Source organism: Protopterus annectens, chromosome 8.part0 (genome assembly GCF_019279795.1).
Source record: "Protopterus annectens isolate FY-2018-M chromosome 8.part0, PAN1.0, whole genome shotgun sequence".
In the NCBI taxonomy this organism is placed as follows: Eukaryota; Metazoa; Chordata; order Ceratodontiformes; family Protopteridae; genus Protopterus; species Protopterus annectens.
Window position 1 is genome coordinate 1,797,213,915 of NC_056741.1, and position 18,337 is coordinate 1,797,232,251.

At 43.9% G+C, this 18,337-nt stretch overlaps 1 protein-coding gene across 1 annotated transcript in view; it reads left to right on the forward strand.

Annotated features, from left to right (window-relative positions):
- The window catches only part of CNOT1 (CCR4-NOT transcription complex subunit 1), a 4,219,019-nt gene that overhangs the window by 4,016,066 nt on the left and 184,616 nt on the right, over positions 1-18,337 (forward strand). Inside the window, exon 45 of the mRNA XM_044079520.1 lies at positions 355-504. Coding sequence (XP_043935455.1) covers positions 355-504 — 150 coding nt within the window. The remainder of the gene's footprint in view (positions 1-354; positions 505-18,337) is intronic.

An 18,337-nucleotide genomic window follows, 5' to 3' on the forward strand; every position in this document is an offset into this window, starting at 1 on the left:
TGTTCCATTGATTTGGTACCTCACTTCAATGCTAAGATTATATCTGAGGTGCGTTGCATGATTTTGAGAGTTAAGAGGAGAAGACAGTGGGGGCTGGTCAAAAGTATGATACTGAATATTCTTTGACTGTGTCTAACTCTGAGTGACCTTGTGAACCTGTCGTTATTTTGTCATATAAGTAACCTTCGGATCTTCAGCCATGTTGCATTCTTCATGTTGTATGAAACTAAACTGTTAAATTGTTAATGAGATGTTTTACTGTTTTTCTCTTAAAAATTTTTTAATTGACTTCAAAATTATATGTAACTTTGCAAGAAACATTTAAATCTAAACTTTTATTTCCACTATCTCTAGGTGGACATGCTCAGTGAGATTAATATAGCTCCTCGTATTCTTACTAACTTCACTGGAGTGATGCCCCCTCAGTTCAAGAAAGACTTGGACTCTTATCTGAAAACTCGGTCCCCTGTCACTTTTCTTTCCGAACTTCGTAGCAACCTGCAGGTTAGTTTTGCATATTTTGTTAACAATATTTGCTACCATGCTTCTATGTGAAGGCCTAGGTTTTTCATAGTTGGAGTTCCATTTTTGCTTTCCAGGGAAGGTTTTGATAGAGGGGCTTGTTACAGAGTCTGTAAACTCATGAAGTAGCCAGCTAAGAGTCATCAAATAAATTCAAAATAAAAAAAATCTAAAACCCCAAACTGCTTTCTGTATAAAATGAATCAAACTCTCTCTTTAGCAGTATTGCTTCATTTGTTTGAATGCATCATAAAGACTACCAGTAGAGTGCAAGAAACTGCTGCTTGATTTTATTTAGACATAGTACTCCCAAATTGTGTTTCAAGATTCAACTTTTTAGGGGCCTTGTAGGATGGGAACATTAGGTGGAAATGCAGCACACGCGCATGATTTTTTCTGTAGAGCCAGCCTTCCAGAACACACACACTTTCATTGTGGGAGTCTCCCAAATACAATTCTTCATTTCTTTGAGTGCAATTAGACAATATACAGTTGCAGATATTCCTGTTAGTATTTGTTATCGTATTTGCCTATCCTGTTTTCCTCCCTTTGCTCTCTCATGTCCAAGTCACTCACCAAATCCTGAGCTAAGCTTAGTCATCGTTTTTTAATTTTCTCCTCATGATTTGTCAGTTAGAATTTTAAATGTAGAGGAAAGAGTTTAAAGCAGAAGTGTGTGCTAAGGCTTATTTTTTGAAATCTGTCAGATGGGGCTTATCTTTGTAGAAGATCCATTGTGCCTAACTGAGAGTGTTTCTTAAACAATCTGGAGATGTTCTTCATCTCACATTGCTGCAGTCCTTACACTTGGGTAGTCCGCTGTCCTCGGTCGGCCCGAATATCAAAGTATAAGGCTGACGTCGGTCAAGGCGCATTTGACTGACATCAGGACGTCAGGGTACAAATGCGCATAACCGACGTCATATCCTCAGTCTTTTTTGCCGCATGGTCCGATGCAGAAGCAGTATTGCAAGTGCCGGTTGGCGTTCTGAGATTTTTCGTTTTCGAAGTTTCAGACCGAGTTCAAAGTTGGCTAAGTACCCGTTGGGAATATTTTAGTTTTTCTTGCCTCAGTGATTTACCGGATGTCAGAAAAAGTCAATAATTGCATTTCTTGTGGGAAACAGATACCGCATAGAGATTATCATACTTTGTGTATTCCTTGCTTAGGGCCTGAGCACGACGTTGTTGGCTGTCGCTCTTGTGCTAGATTCAATAAACGCACTATAAAGAGAAGGTTGGATTGTGCCAGGTTAGTCTTTGGGAAGCGGTGCAATTATAAAATGCCGTCGGATGCTCCGCCCGCTTCTTCAAAGAAGCGCAAGGACAAAGCAGTTAAACCTAGGCTAGAAGAACCGTCTGTACCGGACGCCGGTTCTTTAGAGGTGTCGGTGGAGCCGGTGGCTCCACCGGAGGTTTCTTTGTGTTCCCAGGGTGAGACTTTATTATTGCAAGATGTGGCCTCTCAGGAGGCAGGTCAGGCTGAGGGGGCTTCTCAGGTTACTATACTCCCCTCCCTTCCTAGGGTGGCTAGGCCCTCTCCTTCTGTTTCAAAGGCTTCTCCCAGGGGCAGGCCAGGTTCAGTTTCAATTGGTGTCACCCCTACTTTTTCTGGAACTGTGCCCAAGAAGCATATGCTTAAAATGGCAGAAGATTTGATTACTTTGATTAGGGTTCTATGCCCCCTCCTGATAAGAGACCTAGGGTGGAGCCTGAGCTAGGGAGTTTTGAGCAGGCTTCAGATGTTTCAGATTCTTCGGCTGAAGACTTGCAGGAGTACTCTCCTTATTCTGATTCTGATGTGGATGATTCTACTCCTTCTGCTTCTCCTCCTGAGGATTTTTCTTTTTCAGAAACTCTTCATTCCATGAGGGAGCATTTTAAGTGGGAAGGTCAGGACTTCTCTGATTCCAGGAAAAGGCTTAGGGAATTTTCGTTTACCCCAGCATAGGCCTTTGGCTATACCTCCTGTTTTGGATGTAGTGGAAGATGTTTTACAGAGGCTTCTCTTAATCCTGATTCTTTGCCTCCTGCTCCTGTTAAACCGGATAGGTATTACAGGGTGCCTGAAGCTCATAAGTTTCTTTTAAGAGTCCTAGGGCAGACCCAGAAACTGTTAGCCAGGGGCCTAAAGGTGTTAAGGCTTCTGTTGTAAAGAATCCGGTTCCTGCAGACAAAGAAGCCAGGGCCTTGGATAGATGGGGAAAGAGAGTTTATACTTCTTCCACTCTTGCTATGAGGGCTTTGAATTGCCAGTTTCACATGTTGAAATACCAAAACTATCTCCTTTCACAATTGAAGGCTAAGGTTGATGCTCTGGCAGAAGGTATTGATTGTAAAGAGTTGCAAGATTTAGTACATGTTTCTGAACAGGTGGGTAAGCATTCTTTGCAATGTGGTTTTGATGCTGTACAGGCCTCGTCTAGGGTGGCTGCCACTGGGTCAGTTCTTCGCAGGCACGCCTGGCTGAGGGATCAGAATTTGTCTGACCATGTTAAAACAAGGATTTTAGATGCTCCTTTGCAATCTGACGTGTTGTTTGGTTCTCCTGTTGAGGCAGTTTTAAAGAAAATGGAAGACAAGGCTAAGTCTATGCAGACTGTTAAAGATTTTTTGCAGGTCCAGCCTCCAAAGTTTAGTAGAAATTGGCCTACTAAAGGGTGGACGTATCCTTCTTATGATTCCCAGTCTAGGGGTAGATCTAGACGTGGTAGGGGTAGAGCTCAGGGCTCTTTCAGGCCTAGAACAGGGAGTTCTCCTGCACAGTCTTCTGGTGAGGGCAGGGGTCAGTCCTTTCGTAAACAGACCCAATGACCTACCTTTTCAGCTGCCAGAGCCTTCTCGTCTGGCAGCACCTTTGGGAGGAAGGTTGGCACTTTTCAAAGAAAATTGGAGTTTAATTACCCAAGACAGATGGGTATTGGATATCATACACCATGGCTACAGGTTTTATTTCCATACCTTGCCTCCTTTCAAAGGCATGCCAGACGTTCCTCCTCAACAAAGAATAGAGGCTCACAAGCAAGTTTCTCTGTTGCTCCAAATAGGGGCCATACAGCCGGTCCCTTTGCCAGAAGTGGGCCTAGGATTTTATTCTCGCCTGTTCCTAGTACCAAAGAAGGGGAACACGTGGAGACCAATTTTGGATTTATCTATCCTAAACACTTATCTGGACATTCCCAAGTTCAAAATGTTGACGTTGCAGCAGCTTTTACCTCTGCTGGGCAAAGATCATTGGATGGTAACTTTGGATCTCAAGGAGGCTTACCTTCATGTTCCTATCAGACTAAGTTGCAGGAAGTATCTGCGTTTTCGAGCTGGGACTTCTCACTATCAGTTCTCTGCATTGCCCTTTGGCTTATCTACTGCGCCCAGAGTGTTCACGAACGTTCTGGCTCCAGTGATAGCTTTCTTCAGGCTAAAAGGAATACAGATCTATCCTTATTTGGACGACTGCCTGATTCTGGCTCAAGGAAGGGAAGAGCTTCTTCATCATTTGGAATATGTGATAGCAGTGCTAAGATGCCTGGGGTATTCTGTGAACGAAATAAAGTCCAGTCTAGTACCCTCTCAGGACATGTGCTTTCTGGGTGTGAGACTGAATACAGCATCCCAGATGGCCTTTTAACCCCGGACAAACAAAAGAGTCTATCCCTTTACTTCCATCAGCTATCTCATCAGTCCGGGCTGACTGCAAGGACAGTCCTTCAAGCCTTAGGGTTCATGGCATCTTGTATTCTGGTGCTTCCCAATGCCAAACTGCATATGAGGAAGCTACAATGGTATCTCAAAATGTATGGACACAGCACTGCCAGGATCTGGACACTGTCATTCAAATAATACCTTGCATTCAAAAGGAATTTTTGTGGTGGGCTCAGGAATGTCACCTAAACAAGGGACTCTCTGTGACCCGGCCAGAGGCGAGTCAGATTTTAACGACAGATGCCTCAGACAAAGCTTGGGGAGCTCATCTAAATGGAAAGTGGATACAAGACAAGTGGCCTGCCAGACTACAACATCTACATATCAACATGAAGGAGATGTTAGCAGTCCAGTTTGCATTAATAGCTTTCAAGGAATTACTTCTTCCAGGGCAGGTGTTGATTCTAACAGACAACACAACTGTCATGTGGTACATCAACAAGCAAGGGGAACATTCTTATCCTCTATGCAGGCAAGCAATGATTTTGTGGGAGACTGCTCTCAGTTTACAGCTCAATCTTCAGGCAAGGTTTCTGCCAGGAGCACAGAACTCCTTAGCAGATGTGTTGAGCAGGCAATTATGGATCCCCACGAGTGGAAATTGGATCCTCATGTATTTCAGAAATTGACAGTGTCATGGGGAACTCCAGACACAGATCTGTTCGCTTCTCCACTAAACCATCAGCTGCCAAAGTTTTGCACAAAAAGGTTTCATCCCACAGCTTGGAGAGTGGATGCTCTTTCTTTCAATTGGAGCAATCTTCATGTGTATGCCTTTCCACCTCTGCCTCTCCTCCCAAAGGTACTTCTAAAGGTCAGACAGGACAAGCCAAGGATGATTTTAATAGCTCCGGATTGGCCTCGACAGCACTGGTACCCATTACTGAGAAGTCTGGTACGGAAGCCTCCATGGCCTTTGCCTTCGATTCCACACCTGTTGTCACAGGAGGACAGCCATTTGCTCAATGTCAAGCTTCACTCTCTGCACCTAACAGCCTGGCATATTCTGTTTTGAACCATAGTGGGCCTCCACTTCCTCAGCAAGTTTTGAATGTTATTTTGGAAGCTAGAAGGCCTAGTACAAGGAAAGTGTACGCAGACAAATGGAAGAGATTTTTATTTTGGAGTGCAGCAAAGATTTTGATGTTTCTGAGCCTAATTTGTGTGTGGCTCTTCAATATCTTACTGAGTTACTAGACAAAGGTTTGTCTTTCTCTTCTATTAAAGTTCATGCTGCAGCAATTTCGCTCACTATGATTGCGACCCACCATTGTTTTCTCATCCTTTGTTCAAGCAATTTCTTAGAGGGCAAAGAATATAAGACCCCACGAAGAGCTCCTACTCCTGCTTGGGATCTCAATTTTGTGTTGGAGAAACTCACTCTACAACCTTTTGAGCCTGCAGCTACTTCTGAGTTGAAATATTTGTCATGGAAGACTGCTTTTTGTTGGCCATTACCTCTGCAAGAAGGGTTTCTGAATTGCAGGCCCTTATGGCGGTTGAGCCTTTCTTGATTTTCCATAAGGATAGGGTATCATTACGTACTAATCCTTCCTTTATGCCTAAGGTGGTTTCTAGTGTGGCTTTAAACCAAACTATTCATTTGCCTACTTTTTATGCAAATCCCCAAAATAAAGGGGAAAAGATTTTGCACACTTTAGATGTACACAGGCAGTTGCGTTATTATTTGGACAGAACTAAAGGGTTCAGGCAGTCTCAGCAGTTGTTTGTTTCTTTTGCTTTGAGTTCTCAGGGCAAGCCTGTGTCAAAACAAACTATTTCTAAGTGGATTGGGTTTTGCAATGCTTTCTGTTATTCCCATCATGGCAAGGAGATTCCAGCTGGGATTAGGCCTCATTCCACTAGGGCTACAGCCACTTCAACTGCTTTTTTTGAGGGGAGTGGCAACCAAGGATATTTTGGAGGCAGCTACTTGGAGTTCAGTGCATACTTTCTCTAGGCATTATCACCTGCCACTTTACTCTAAATCCAGGGCTGGTTTTGCCACTGCTGTTTTGCAGGGCATTTTGGCAGCTCCTGCTTCCTTGTAGTTAGCCATCCTCTCTTACCTCTGCTTTGGGATTCTACCCAAGTGTAAGGACTGCAGGGATGTGAGATGAAGAACATAGTACAGTTTTGTACCTACCATAAATGTAGATGTTCGAAGATCCACATTGCTGCAGTCCAATTTACCCTCCCTCCTTCCCCTCTGTAGTTAGAGGTGGTTGTGTGGGTTGGGTTGCACATATTGTGTATATTGTATATATTGTACATATAATTAGTGCAAGGGTGGTTGGTTGGTTGTTTGCTGTCTTTTGGTTTTGACCTTTATTTTTAGGGTCTTCTGACATCTGGGGCAAGAAAAGACTGAGGATATAACGTCGGTCATGCGCATTTGTACACTGACGTCCTGATGTCAGTCAAATGCGCCTTGACCGACGTCAGCCTTATACTTTGATATTCGGGCCGACCGAGGACAGCGGACTACCCAAGTGTAAGGACTGCAGCAATGTGGATCTTCGAACATCTACATTTATGGTAGGTACAAAACTGTACTTTGTAGAGCTCACAGATTTATTTTTTGCACTTTAATTGTTCAATGTTTCTTAGCAGTACTGCACTGTTTTTATTTATTTGCTTAACAGTACTGCACTGTTTTTATTTATTTGCTTGACCAAATTATTTACTTTTCTGTGCCTGCATTTATATATTTGCTGACCTCTGATTGAATTTTGTTTCCTGATCTTTGCCGAATTTTTTTTATTTCTGCTCTAAACTATTTGGCGCAGCACTTTAGCTTGGATCCTTTACAGCTCTCTGGGGCAGCAGGGAGTTTGTGGTGAACTCATTCCAGGGTGTAAACACTGGTAAAAAAAAAAGCTACTGTGTTATCTGATTGCCTTAAGGTGTGGCTTTGGAAGGGTTTTTTATATTGTTGGTATAATAATATTACGTTTGTGTGAATTTCTTGTCTTGCTAGAAGCTCCATTTTCCCTGACTGAGAGTGATTCTTAATGTGTAATTACAGAGCTGACACAAGTATATTTTTTGCACTTTGTCTAACTGTTCAGTGTTTAACAGTACTGCACTGTTTTTATTTATTTACTTAACAGTACTGCACTGTTTTAATTGCTTGACTAAATTATTTACTTTTATTTGTCTGCATCTATATATTTTCTGACCTCTGGCTGAATTATTTTCTCCCATTCTCCCGCTCAAGTGCTGTTGTGTTCTTAAAGTTGGTGGCTTTTGCAGGTGCCCGGCCCTACTTTAAGTTTGATCTGGGTCACTCCTCCCAGTCCCATCTCATTAGCTCATTCTACCTAATACAGAGATTATTTGGGAAGGCCTGACACCTTATTTCCTTAACATTGAATTGTTTTCTGTTCCTCCTCTCTCCCTTTCCACTTTACTAATAAAGAAAAAAAAAACACTTTATTCAGCTTATTTTACTGTATTTGTTTCCTCCTCCCAGTCTGTTACTTCATTTTACTTTTTCTGCTACTTGCTCCTTGTTCTCTAATGTGTTCAGTTACATCTTTTCTGCTGTATTTATTACTGCTTGTTTATGGCCTGTTTAAATTGTAAATGTTATTCTAAGCCTCTTAGTTTGGGTTTAAGCACTTTGGTTTTAGGCCTACCCCTTAGCTCTCCCTGGCCTTTCTTCCTCAGATTCTGACAAATACAGATGGGCAGTTTCTTACAGTTTTTCCTGCCAGTCTGGTTGATAATGGGCATCCGGAGACAGTGTAGCAACTGCCTCATATACACAGACAACCATCTACTACTACTACCACCTAGAACACCATTTGTGAGAGATGCAATTACATTAGGAACATAATCTATGCTCTGTCCCTCACAAGCCAGTATATCTGACACTGAGAAGGTTGTTAACAAAGTCACTACATGTCAAACACTACCCATGCCTACACAACACACCCACGTGTATGCGGAAGTCCTCAGCAAAAGCATACCCAAACAAAGGAGACCTCAGAGGCAAAACCACGCAATCGCCACAGCCCCACCTACACCACATATAGTCACATACCTGTGTCTCACAGCCACTAAAGCTTAACCATAAATCCAACATTTTAGTAGTAGGAAACTCCACTCTGAGACACATGTGCCTCTCTCCTGGCTGGATAAGGAGAAAGACATTGTTAGTTGTCTGTTGGGGGCCAGAATCCGGTATATCACATAAGTACTCAAGTCTCTTAACAGGTACTGTTATGAGTCTGTCATAGTCCATGTTGGCGTGAATGACTTGAGATGTACCTCCCTGGACTACACGGAGAGAGATTTTTGAACTTACTGAATGTGTCCCAGGCAGATAGGTCCCTACCAGGCACACTGATGTCCCACTCACTAGGCTGGACAAGCAGAAGGTTACTGTTAGCTGCCAGAATCCGCCACATAACACAAGCACTCAGGTCACTCCAGAACAAGTACAAATGTGAATCTGTCATTGTTCATGTTGGTGTGAATGACCTGAGACGTTCCTCCCTGGACTACATGAAAAGAGACATGGAAGAGCTCTCTGATCATGTAGCCCAGGCTGGTATGACCCTGACCCTGAGTAGCATCCTGCCTCTCACCAAGAATGATACCTCAGTATAAAGAAAAAATTATCAATTTCAACAATTGGCTAAGCTTCTGGTGTCATTCAAAGGGGATCCAGTGTCTGTCAGCCTGGGACGACATGCTCGACAAGCCACGTTGCTTCGCAAGAGACGGCTTGCACCTGTCACCCCTAGGCTTTTGAATACTGACCAAGGCTCTTGCTGCCCCCATAGTGCCTTTTTAGGCAAGGCTCAAAAGTCAAATCCACCTCTGTAAACAGCACAATTAACAAAAAACTGAGGAGTTTAAATCTAAAAATGCATGCGCTAGAAGCACTTCTCAGTATGGAGAACGTCGACATCTGTGCAGTAACTGAAACCTGGTTCAAGGCTCCAGAGAGCACTCCAGTGCTAACGGGCTACAACTCTTACCACACGTTTTGGCCACAGAACACGGAACGAAACACAAAAGGAGGGGGGTGTATCCATATTCATCAAGGATACCTACACCTCCAGGTTAGTGGCGCAGCATGATATCTCTGAGATCATCCATGTGCAACTAACATCGGGCAAATCTGCATTGCAAATTGTGGCTTGCTACAGATCACCCTCCATGACCCAGGACCACCACTCCACCTTTCTGGGGACACTGGAAAACATGAAGGTCCTACTAAACACCCTGATATTGGGCGATTTCAATTACCCTACCAATAACTGGGAAAACTACTCAAGTACAAACTCCCAGGCCCAGCGCTTCCTGAAATTCATCAACTCAAACGCCCTGGATCCAGCTGGTAAACTCCCCTACAAGAAGTGAAAACATATTTGACCTGGTCATCATAAACATGGGCGAGAGGTGTTCCACACCGGAGGTTAACCCATCACTGGTTAGATCAGACCATAAACTAATCACTCTGGATGTCCACACCCTCCCCCCACCACCACCACCACCCCCAACTAAGGGAACCACAGTAAAAAAAATTTCTAAAGCAAACTTCACCTTAAGACAGAGGCAGTAAGTTTCACAGCCCCAACGCTAAAGGATAACGCTGCCCAAGGTGCAGAAATCTTTACAAATGCACTCTGTGAGCACCTACAAGGATGCATGGATCGTGCCATCCCTAGCAAAACTAAGACTCACTCCTCGAAGAGAAGGAAACCAGTCTGGTGGACCCCTGCCATAAACAGGCTATGCAACAGAAGGGGGAAACTAGTTCAGAAAAAAAGTAAATCCCAAGAAGGAAAGACATCCCTGATCAGTATCAGTAAGAAACTAAGGTCCCTCATAAAATCATCCAAGGCTAATTTCGAAAGAAAAATAGCCAAGGATTCAAAAGATAACCTCAAAGCATTCTTTAGCTATGTTAAGAATCTAAGTGGCAACTTGCAGATATGCACTGAACTAGTGCAAAATAGCACAAAATATACTGAACCTGATATTGCCAACATCCTGGCAGATAGATTCAGTGCAAACTTCACCCCCCTCACCCCCAAAAGGGCCCACAACAATACCGGAAAAGTGTAGTGTCCCGGAAATCACAGACGCACAGATGAAAATAGCCCTTTCAGAATCCAAAAACACAGCATCAGTGGGGCCAGATGGTGTCCCAGGCTGCATCTTGCATGAACAGAACAAACTAACCCCCCCACCTAATCACTCTGTTCAACCTCAGCCTCTCCACAAGCTACGTGCCCATAGAATGGCGCACAGCAACGGTTATTCCACTCCACAAAGGAGGGGCCACAACTGACCCTGGTAACTATCACCCCATAAGCCTGATTAGCCTGGTCTGCAAGACTAAGGAGCACATCATCATGGAACTCATTAACAGACATTGGGAACCTCCAAACACTTGACCAGACCCAGTTCGGCTTTGTTAAGGGCAGTTCATGCCTACTAAACCTGGTTGACTTCTTCGAGACAGTCACCAAGGCCATAGACGAGGGAAAGGTTGTGTTCACACAGCCTATCTTGACCTCGCCAAGGCTTTCAACACCATTCCCCACTCGGGTATTACAGAAAAACTCACCAGCTTGAACATAAACCCCTACGTCACAAGATGGGTTGTCAACTGGCTTACAGACAGAACTCACATGGTAAGAATAGCGGGCTCCAGGTCCGACTCTAAACCAGTCACAAGTGGTGTCCCGCAAGGCTCAGTCCTGTGACCCCTACTGTTCGGCATATACTTTTCAGAAGTACAGGCAAACACAGGACGACTATGGCTAACCAAATTCGCCAATGACTGCAAACTGGGAGCCATAATTGCCTTTCAGACTGACACGTACATCCTCCAAAAGGGCCTTACTGGGACAGACACCTGGTGTCAAAGTCATGGCCTCAAGTTAAATGCCAAAAAATGCATAGTCATCCCGTTTGGGAAAAACAAAACACCCACGAATTACCACATGGGTGGCAGCCCCCTTAATACAGAAGAGATCATAGAGATCTGGGCACCCAGGTAGATAGTAATCTCTCCTTTGACAGTCATATTGCCAAGGTAGTTAGGAAATTCTTCTATGTGGCCCATACTAAAGGGTTCACATCTAAAAATAAAGTGGTTATAGTGCTCCTCTACTCATCGCTCATCAGACCTATCATAGAGTACAATGCCCCATTTGGGATGTACCTCACAAGACACTTTCAACATCTGGAGAGACCACAAAAGTACCTCACCAAGAGGATTACTGGCCTCAAACATATACATACATATGTCCTATACATATGTCCTATGCAGCCCGACAGAAAAAACTCCGGCTGTACTCAGTGGCATATTGCTTACTCAGAGGTGATCTCTTCCTGACTTACAAAGCCATGTCCAACTCAGAATTGATGGACATGCTCCACCTAAAGAAATCCAAGTCACTGCGAGCCACGTGCTCTAGTGAGCTAAACCTCTCCACAACAATAAATAGAACATGCTGGAGGGATAGATTCCTGTCACAAAGACTTCCTCATGCTTTGGAACAAAATTACAAACTACATTAGGCAGAGCCCATCACTAACACTCTCTTTAAGAGAAACCTTGACTAGTAGATGGGTAACAGAAAATACACCCCTGGGATCACTTCATTGGCTCTGCTTGACATCGGGTAATTAATCAATGGGGCTGCGAAAGCCGACACATGCTGGCTAGGCTTATAAATGCCCTCGGGCAGATAGCCTAGTACCTACCTATGAAACTAGCCTTAAGCAGCATTCTACCGTCACCCAGAATGATGCCTCAATACAAACGGAAAATGGTTGACTTTAACAATTGGCTTAGTTTCTGGTGTCATTCTAAGGGAATCCAGTACCTGACAGCCTGGGAAGATATTATCGACAGATCACGATGCGTTGCCAGAGATGGCCTGCATCTGTCTCACTTGGGCTTTAAGCTTCTAGCAAAGGGTCTTGCCTCCCCCATAGTGCCTTTTTAGGAAAAGTGATGAGGTTAAAAGTACCAACATAAAAATTTCAACAAAACGCACATTAAATGTCATGCTGCTAAACGCTAGGAGTCTAAACATGAAAACTGCTCTCATTACAAGCATTCTTAACCCTGGAAAATGCTGAAATCTGCATAGTCACAGAAACCTGGTTCAAAGCTGCAGAGACATTACCCGATTAGTCATCCCATCATACATTCAGACCCCAAACTGTGGGCAGTAATGCCAAAAGAGGTGGAGTTTCAATATATATTAAAAACATACTCACCTCCAGGCTGGTCAAACAGTATGAGGCACAGGAGACACTCCAGGTGCAGTTAAGCATTGACAAAGACCCCTAGACAAATCATAGCTTGCCACCGGTCCCCAAATCTGACGCAAGATGCCCAACAGTCCACTTGTCTGGACCTCTTCAAATCTATCAAGGTTCAGCCTTTTGCCCTGATCCTGTGTGATTTTAACTACCCAAACATAGCTAACATACATTGGAAGAACTACTTCATGCCCAGAGATTCCTTGATTTTGTCAATGTAAATGCCTTGGAAGAGCTAGTTGATACCCCCACAAGAGGTGATAATATCTTGGACTTGGTATTAACCAACATGAGTAACCACAGCAGTATCCTTACAGTGTCATCCTTCCTGGTAAGATCCGACCATAAAGCGGTCACTTTCAAAGTCACCACCTCCCCCACCCCCCTGTAGCTAGGGTCAAACAAAAAAACTTCTCCAAAGCTGATTACAGCCTCCTGAGAGAGGGTATAAACAGATTCACAGCCCCCTCCTGCTCTGTAGGCACTGGCACCAAAACACCAAAGCACCATACAAGCATTTGTATAGATGCATGGAATCAGGAATTACCCAACAGGGCTAAATCATCTGGTGGACATCTGCAATAAATAAACTGTATAACAAAAGGAAAAAATTGCCACCCAGGACCAAGGAGGAACAGATGCCCAATCTCAACTTAGCCTGAACAAGCAAATAAGAGCACTAGTGAAATCCTGCAAAGCAAACTTTGAGTCCAAATTGGCCACATCTACTGAAGACGGTCATAAGGCCTTCTTCACATATGTCTGCAATCTCAAAAAAAAAAAAAAAATCTGTTCAAACCTTGGTGGTCAAGGGCACCACATATACAAATGCCATAGATATAGCAAACCTGCTGGCTGTCAGATTTAGAGAAGATTTTACCCCTCTAGCCCCCATCAGTAAATCGGGATATCCCCATTACCTCTCCCTTCCCCTTATGTCTAGGGAACAGGTCATCACTGCTCTCTCAAAGGCAAAAAATACAGCCTCCATGGGACCCTATAATATCCCAGCCTGCATCCTACATGAACTCAGGCAGGAATGTGCAGCACCATTAAGCACCCTATTCAACCAAAGCCTGAGTACTGGCTTCATCCCAGCTTGAGTGGAGGACAGCCAGTGTCATCCCTTTGCATAGAGGTGCAAAGTCCACTGATCTGGGAAATTATAGAACCATCAGCCTAACTAGCCTGATCTGCAAGGCCATGGAACGGATTATCATGGACCTCATTAACAAGGACATTGGCATCCTCCAAACACTCAATCCCACACAGTTTGGCTTCATCAAGGGAAGGTTATGTTTGTTAAATTTAGTTGACTACTTTGAGACAGTTACCAAAGCCGTGGACGATGGGAAGACTGTGCACACCGCCCACCTTGATCTGGCCAAAGCCTTCAACACTATCACCCACTAAGGCATAATAGATAAACTCTCTCAACTAGGCATCAATCCGTATTTTACCAGATGGATAGCAGACTGGCTCACTGATAGAACCCACCTAGTCAAAATAGGGGAAGCCACCTCAAGCAGTAGACCCGTAATGAGCAGTGTACCCCAGGGTTCGGTCTTGGGTCCTCTGTTATTTGGTATATACTTTTCAGAGGTGCAGGCTAAAGCAGTAGGCTATGGCTGACCAAGTTTGCAGATGACTGCAAGCTGGGAGCTGTGAATTCCCCTAGTGATGTGGACATCCTCCAGGAGGGTCTCACCCAAACAAAGGACTGGTGCCAGAAACATGGCCTCAAGCTGAATACCAAAAATCTATCATCATCCCCTCTGGGGAGAGTGACATTCCCACAAATTATCATATTATTAACAGCATCCCAAGCCACACAGTCAGTCGTAAGGGATTTGGGCACCCAGGTTGATAGCAGCCTGACTTTTTGCCACCATGTTCCTTACATTGTACGGAAAGCTTTCTACATGGCCCATCTCATCCCGCAGCAAGGAGGTCATAACATCCCTGTATTTTCCCCTTCTAAGGCCCATTATTGAGTACAAAGCCCCATTTGGCATGTACCTCGCAAAGCACATGCAGCAGCTGGAGAGACCACAGAGATTCTTTACCAGGAAAATCCATGGCTTCAAAAATCTACCATACACAGATAGGTTAAAAGCCCTATCCCTCTACTCATTTTCATACAGACTCTTCAGAAGTGCCCTGTGTCTAGCATACATGGTGATCTGTGACCTTCCTTGATGGAACTGCTGCATGTCCACAAGTTAAGCTGCACGCTAGTAACCCACACGCACGACCTCAACCTGGTCTGTGAAATCAATAGAACTTAGCGAGACAGATTTGTGTCCCGAAGACTCCCCCATCTGTGGAATAGACTCCCTCCCCACGTCACTCAAACCCCCATTTTTAAGCACAACCTGGATAACTGGTAAGAAGCAGAAAATGCATCGCCAGGATTCCACCCGAGTCCCTGCTGGACAGGAGCATCAGGTGCTGACTTGTTTTAACATGGGCTAAACTCTTGGCTAGGCTTACAAGGGCCTCGGGGCCAATAGCCTGGTAACTTCCTATGGTATTTATCAGGTAGCTAGTAATTGTTCCATCCATTTCCATTTTTGTTGCTGTTTGAAAAGTTTGCTTTTATCTGAAAATGTTACTACACCATTGATAAGTCACTTAGGCACGTATACTTAATGCATCTTTTTGTTTTTTAAATCGTAGAATGTGTTTTTGATCGGTTTTGGATTGTCTGATACTGGGTCAGACACTTCCCAACTTCCCAGCAGTATTTATCAATTTTTGCTTCACAGTAACTGATTTACAGGTATGCTGAACATTTCCCATCTTACCCAGACTTTCTTAAACTGCTTTCGGTGCCGACAAGAAGATCCATGCATCCTGGGAAAGTGTGTTATTGCTGCCCATGGAGTATTTGTTTTTCCTATTTCTTTCACCCCTGCACATGCCTAGTAACACTTGAGGGTGGGGTATACAGAGGTGTATCACACTTGAACTGCCTGTCACTTCCACAGGGGGCTGATGACAGTAAGATGCTTTGCTCTCTTTCAAGCAGTACCGCACAGATGTTTCTCCCTGGTCTCCACTAGGGAAGTCCAACCCCATGAGTGTACCCTAACTATGCCCCTCTCTTTTTTTGCCTACACTGTCACTGTTTTATCCCAGTATACCACCTGTGTAGGCTTTCACAACAGTATTCTTGATACGTGATTCTCTGTCTCAGTATGACTGGCATTGGTTCTTTGGTGGTGCACCCACCCCACCCTCAATGCAACAGACAGTGTCTAGCCAAAAAAGACACTTTTGGAAGAGAGTAAACCAGTTTATGGAGGAAAAAAGCATATGAGAAAATCCCTTCCTATCACTATTCAAGTTGGTATAGTTGACTATGCTCTTGTCCCCCCCCCCCCTCCCCATCTCCTCTCTCTTTCTAGCTTTTGACGGGGCACTTAGCATTTCTGGGAGAATTACTTAAGCTTGATCTCTGACAGATGAGTGAAGTATAATGTTTTGCAAAGATACAAGGAGTAGTTAAGTGCAGTTTTATATTTTCTAAGCATACCTTTATCCTTTGAGATTACAACACGTAGGACTGAAGATATTGGAGCTGTTGGCTCCATGTGGAATGGTAGAGAGCTTTCCTTTGGAGGAACTAAAGCAGGTTTTTACTACTCCAGGTCCTTCCTAGTTCCAAGGAAGGTTGACTCCTAGGGGTCTTATTTGGTTCTCATGAGATTATTCAAGTTGTGTATGTAACCAAATTGCAGATCTTCGCCTTTCAGTTTCTTGTTGATGCTGCTTCCAGAAGCTTTCATTTACCCTGCATCTAAAAGATTCCTGCCTGTAGAAGTCCCAAGCAGTATTTAAGTCTTATGGTAGGCGAGGGCCATGTCCAAATTCTCTCTCTCCACTTGTCATCTCCATTGTCTTGGAAGGTTAAAGCCTTAACTATGACCTAGGCAGTCAGAGTTCCAGTTGCATGAGTACTTAATAGAGCTGTCAGGAAGGAGGAAATGAATGATTTAGGCTTAAGCTTGTCTGCTTGTCTTTGTTGGGAAGGAGGGCTGGGAGCACATGGTCCCATGCAGTGCTCACTTGTTAGTCTGTCTGAGGAACATGAGATTGACTGGACTGAGGAGTGCTCATGTCACAAATACACAGTGATAACATAACCCATTGCAAACCAACCTCTTTGACAGGGTGTGCTTAGATGATAGGGACTCGCCTAAGCAGAAACCTGTCTGTGTAAGCAGCACTGGCAACTTCCAAACTTACTCATTTCCTGCAGTAGTCCCATTCTCACCAGTGTGGTGGAGGCTGGTGACCATAACCCTGAAGGGTTAAATTTGGATGTGCTGCATAAATGCCCACAAACTGAGTTTGGGCTGAGAGGAAAAGTGCTGGATCAAGTGTGTGAGTTCATCTGAACCCGGCATAAGCCCGTGGCCAAAAAATTAGTTAAGCTTGGAAAGGGTTCTGAGACCTTTCGAGCACAGGGGGTAAACATTTTCCTATAACCTAGATGACTTCCTGCCTGGTCAGTCTGCATCAGAGGAACGGGGAAGCAAGATCTCGGATTTGATGGTTACTGTGGATATATTTCATCAGCTTGGCTTTCTGTGTAAACTGTCTAGAATCATGGCTTCTCCCATGCAGGTCAAAGGCTTTCCTAATCGCTGTTTGAGAAATGAGCAAAAATGCCTTTACCTTTCTAATGAGTGGACCCACTGTTGAAGCTTTTGTTTTTGACCTTGCCCAGAAGTTGCATATCTGCACTGGGGATCCTCAGGGTCCAGAGACTTGTTTTCAGTTTTGATGGTGCATCTAGGCAGGCTGTACAGGACTATATTTATTGGGGTTGGGGTTGTTATAATAGTTAAGGTGTTTACCTCACTGACCCAAGGTACAGGGTTTGATTTTCACCTTTGAAGGAGAAATTAGCTAGGCTTAAAATGGCCCATAGGGCAGCTAGCCTAGTACTTATCTATGACCCCAAGACCTAATAATAATTTGCCTCTTGTCATCTTTTACGTCTTTTGCTCACTTACCTTAGCGACTTTTGAGCAGTATGTCTGTCTTGTGCAACCCATTAGTTCCTTAAGAAGAGACGAGAACCCTGAGGGCCCATTTCTTCCTCCTAGGGGTGAGTGCCAAGCAAAGAAGAATGGAGCTGTCACTTGCTGAAAGTCAGTGGGGTTTTAGTTTAAAGCCCCAACTCCCACTATGCATTCCCAGTAGTGCACACCCAGGGTTCTGCATGCTGTGAGCATTTTTGAGGGTGTGTAATTTGCTTCTGCAAATGAATAACACCTTAAGTCCGCCCTCCCCCTTCTTAAGTCCGCCCTCCCCCAACTATTTTATTTATTTGACATTTGTTGACTAGGTAACTCTGACTGAGCTTGAGCCCTTTTTCAGTGGAGGTCTGGGGAGAAAAGCTCCACCGAAGAACACACGCAGTTACATACGTACCATTAATGAGGACAGTACAGAGTGAGCAGAGTTTGGTACTCAAGGTTACATAAATGTATCAACAGAAATATATGCACACAAAGTAAAAACATTAGAATTAAATGCCCACAATCAGTAAAGTAAAAACGTTTGAGTTCAAATGTAAAAGTAACATGTTGGTCAGATTCATTTCTCAAGGTCAGAGTGGACAAAATGCGTCAGTAGGCTGATTAGTTATAGAAGTTGAGGGAGTAGTTATAAAAAGAGTAAGACAGCAATAGGGAGAATGAAAACAAGACTGTAGAAGAGTGATTGTGAGAATAGTAACAGGAGACAGATAAAAATAGTAAGTGGTGTTATTTAGGGAGGAAGGTTTAGACTGAACTTT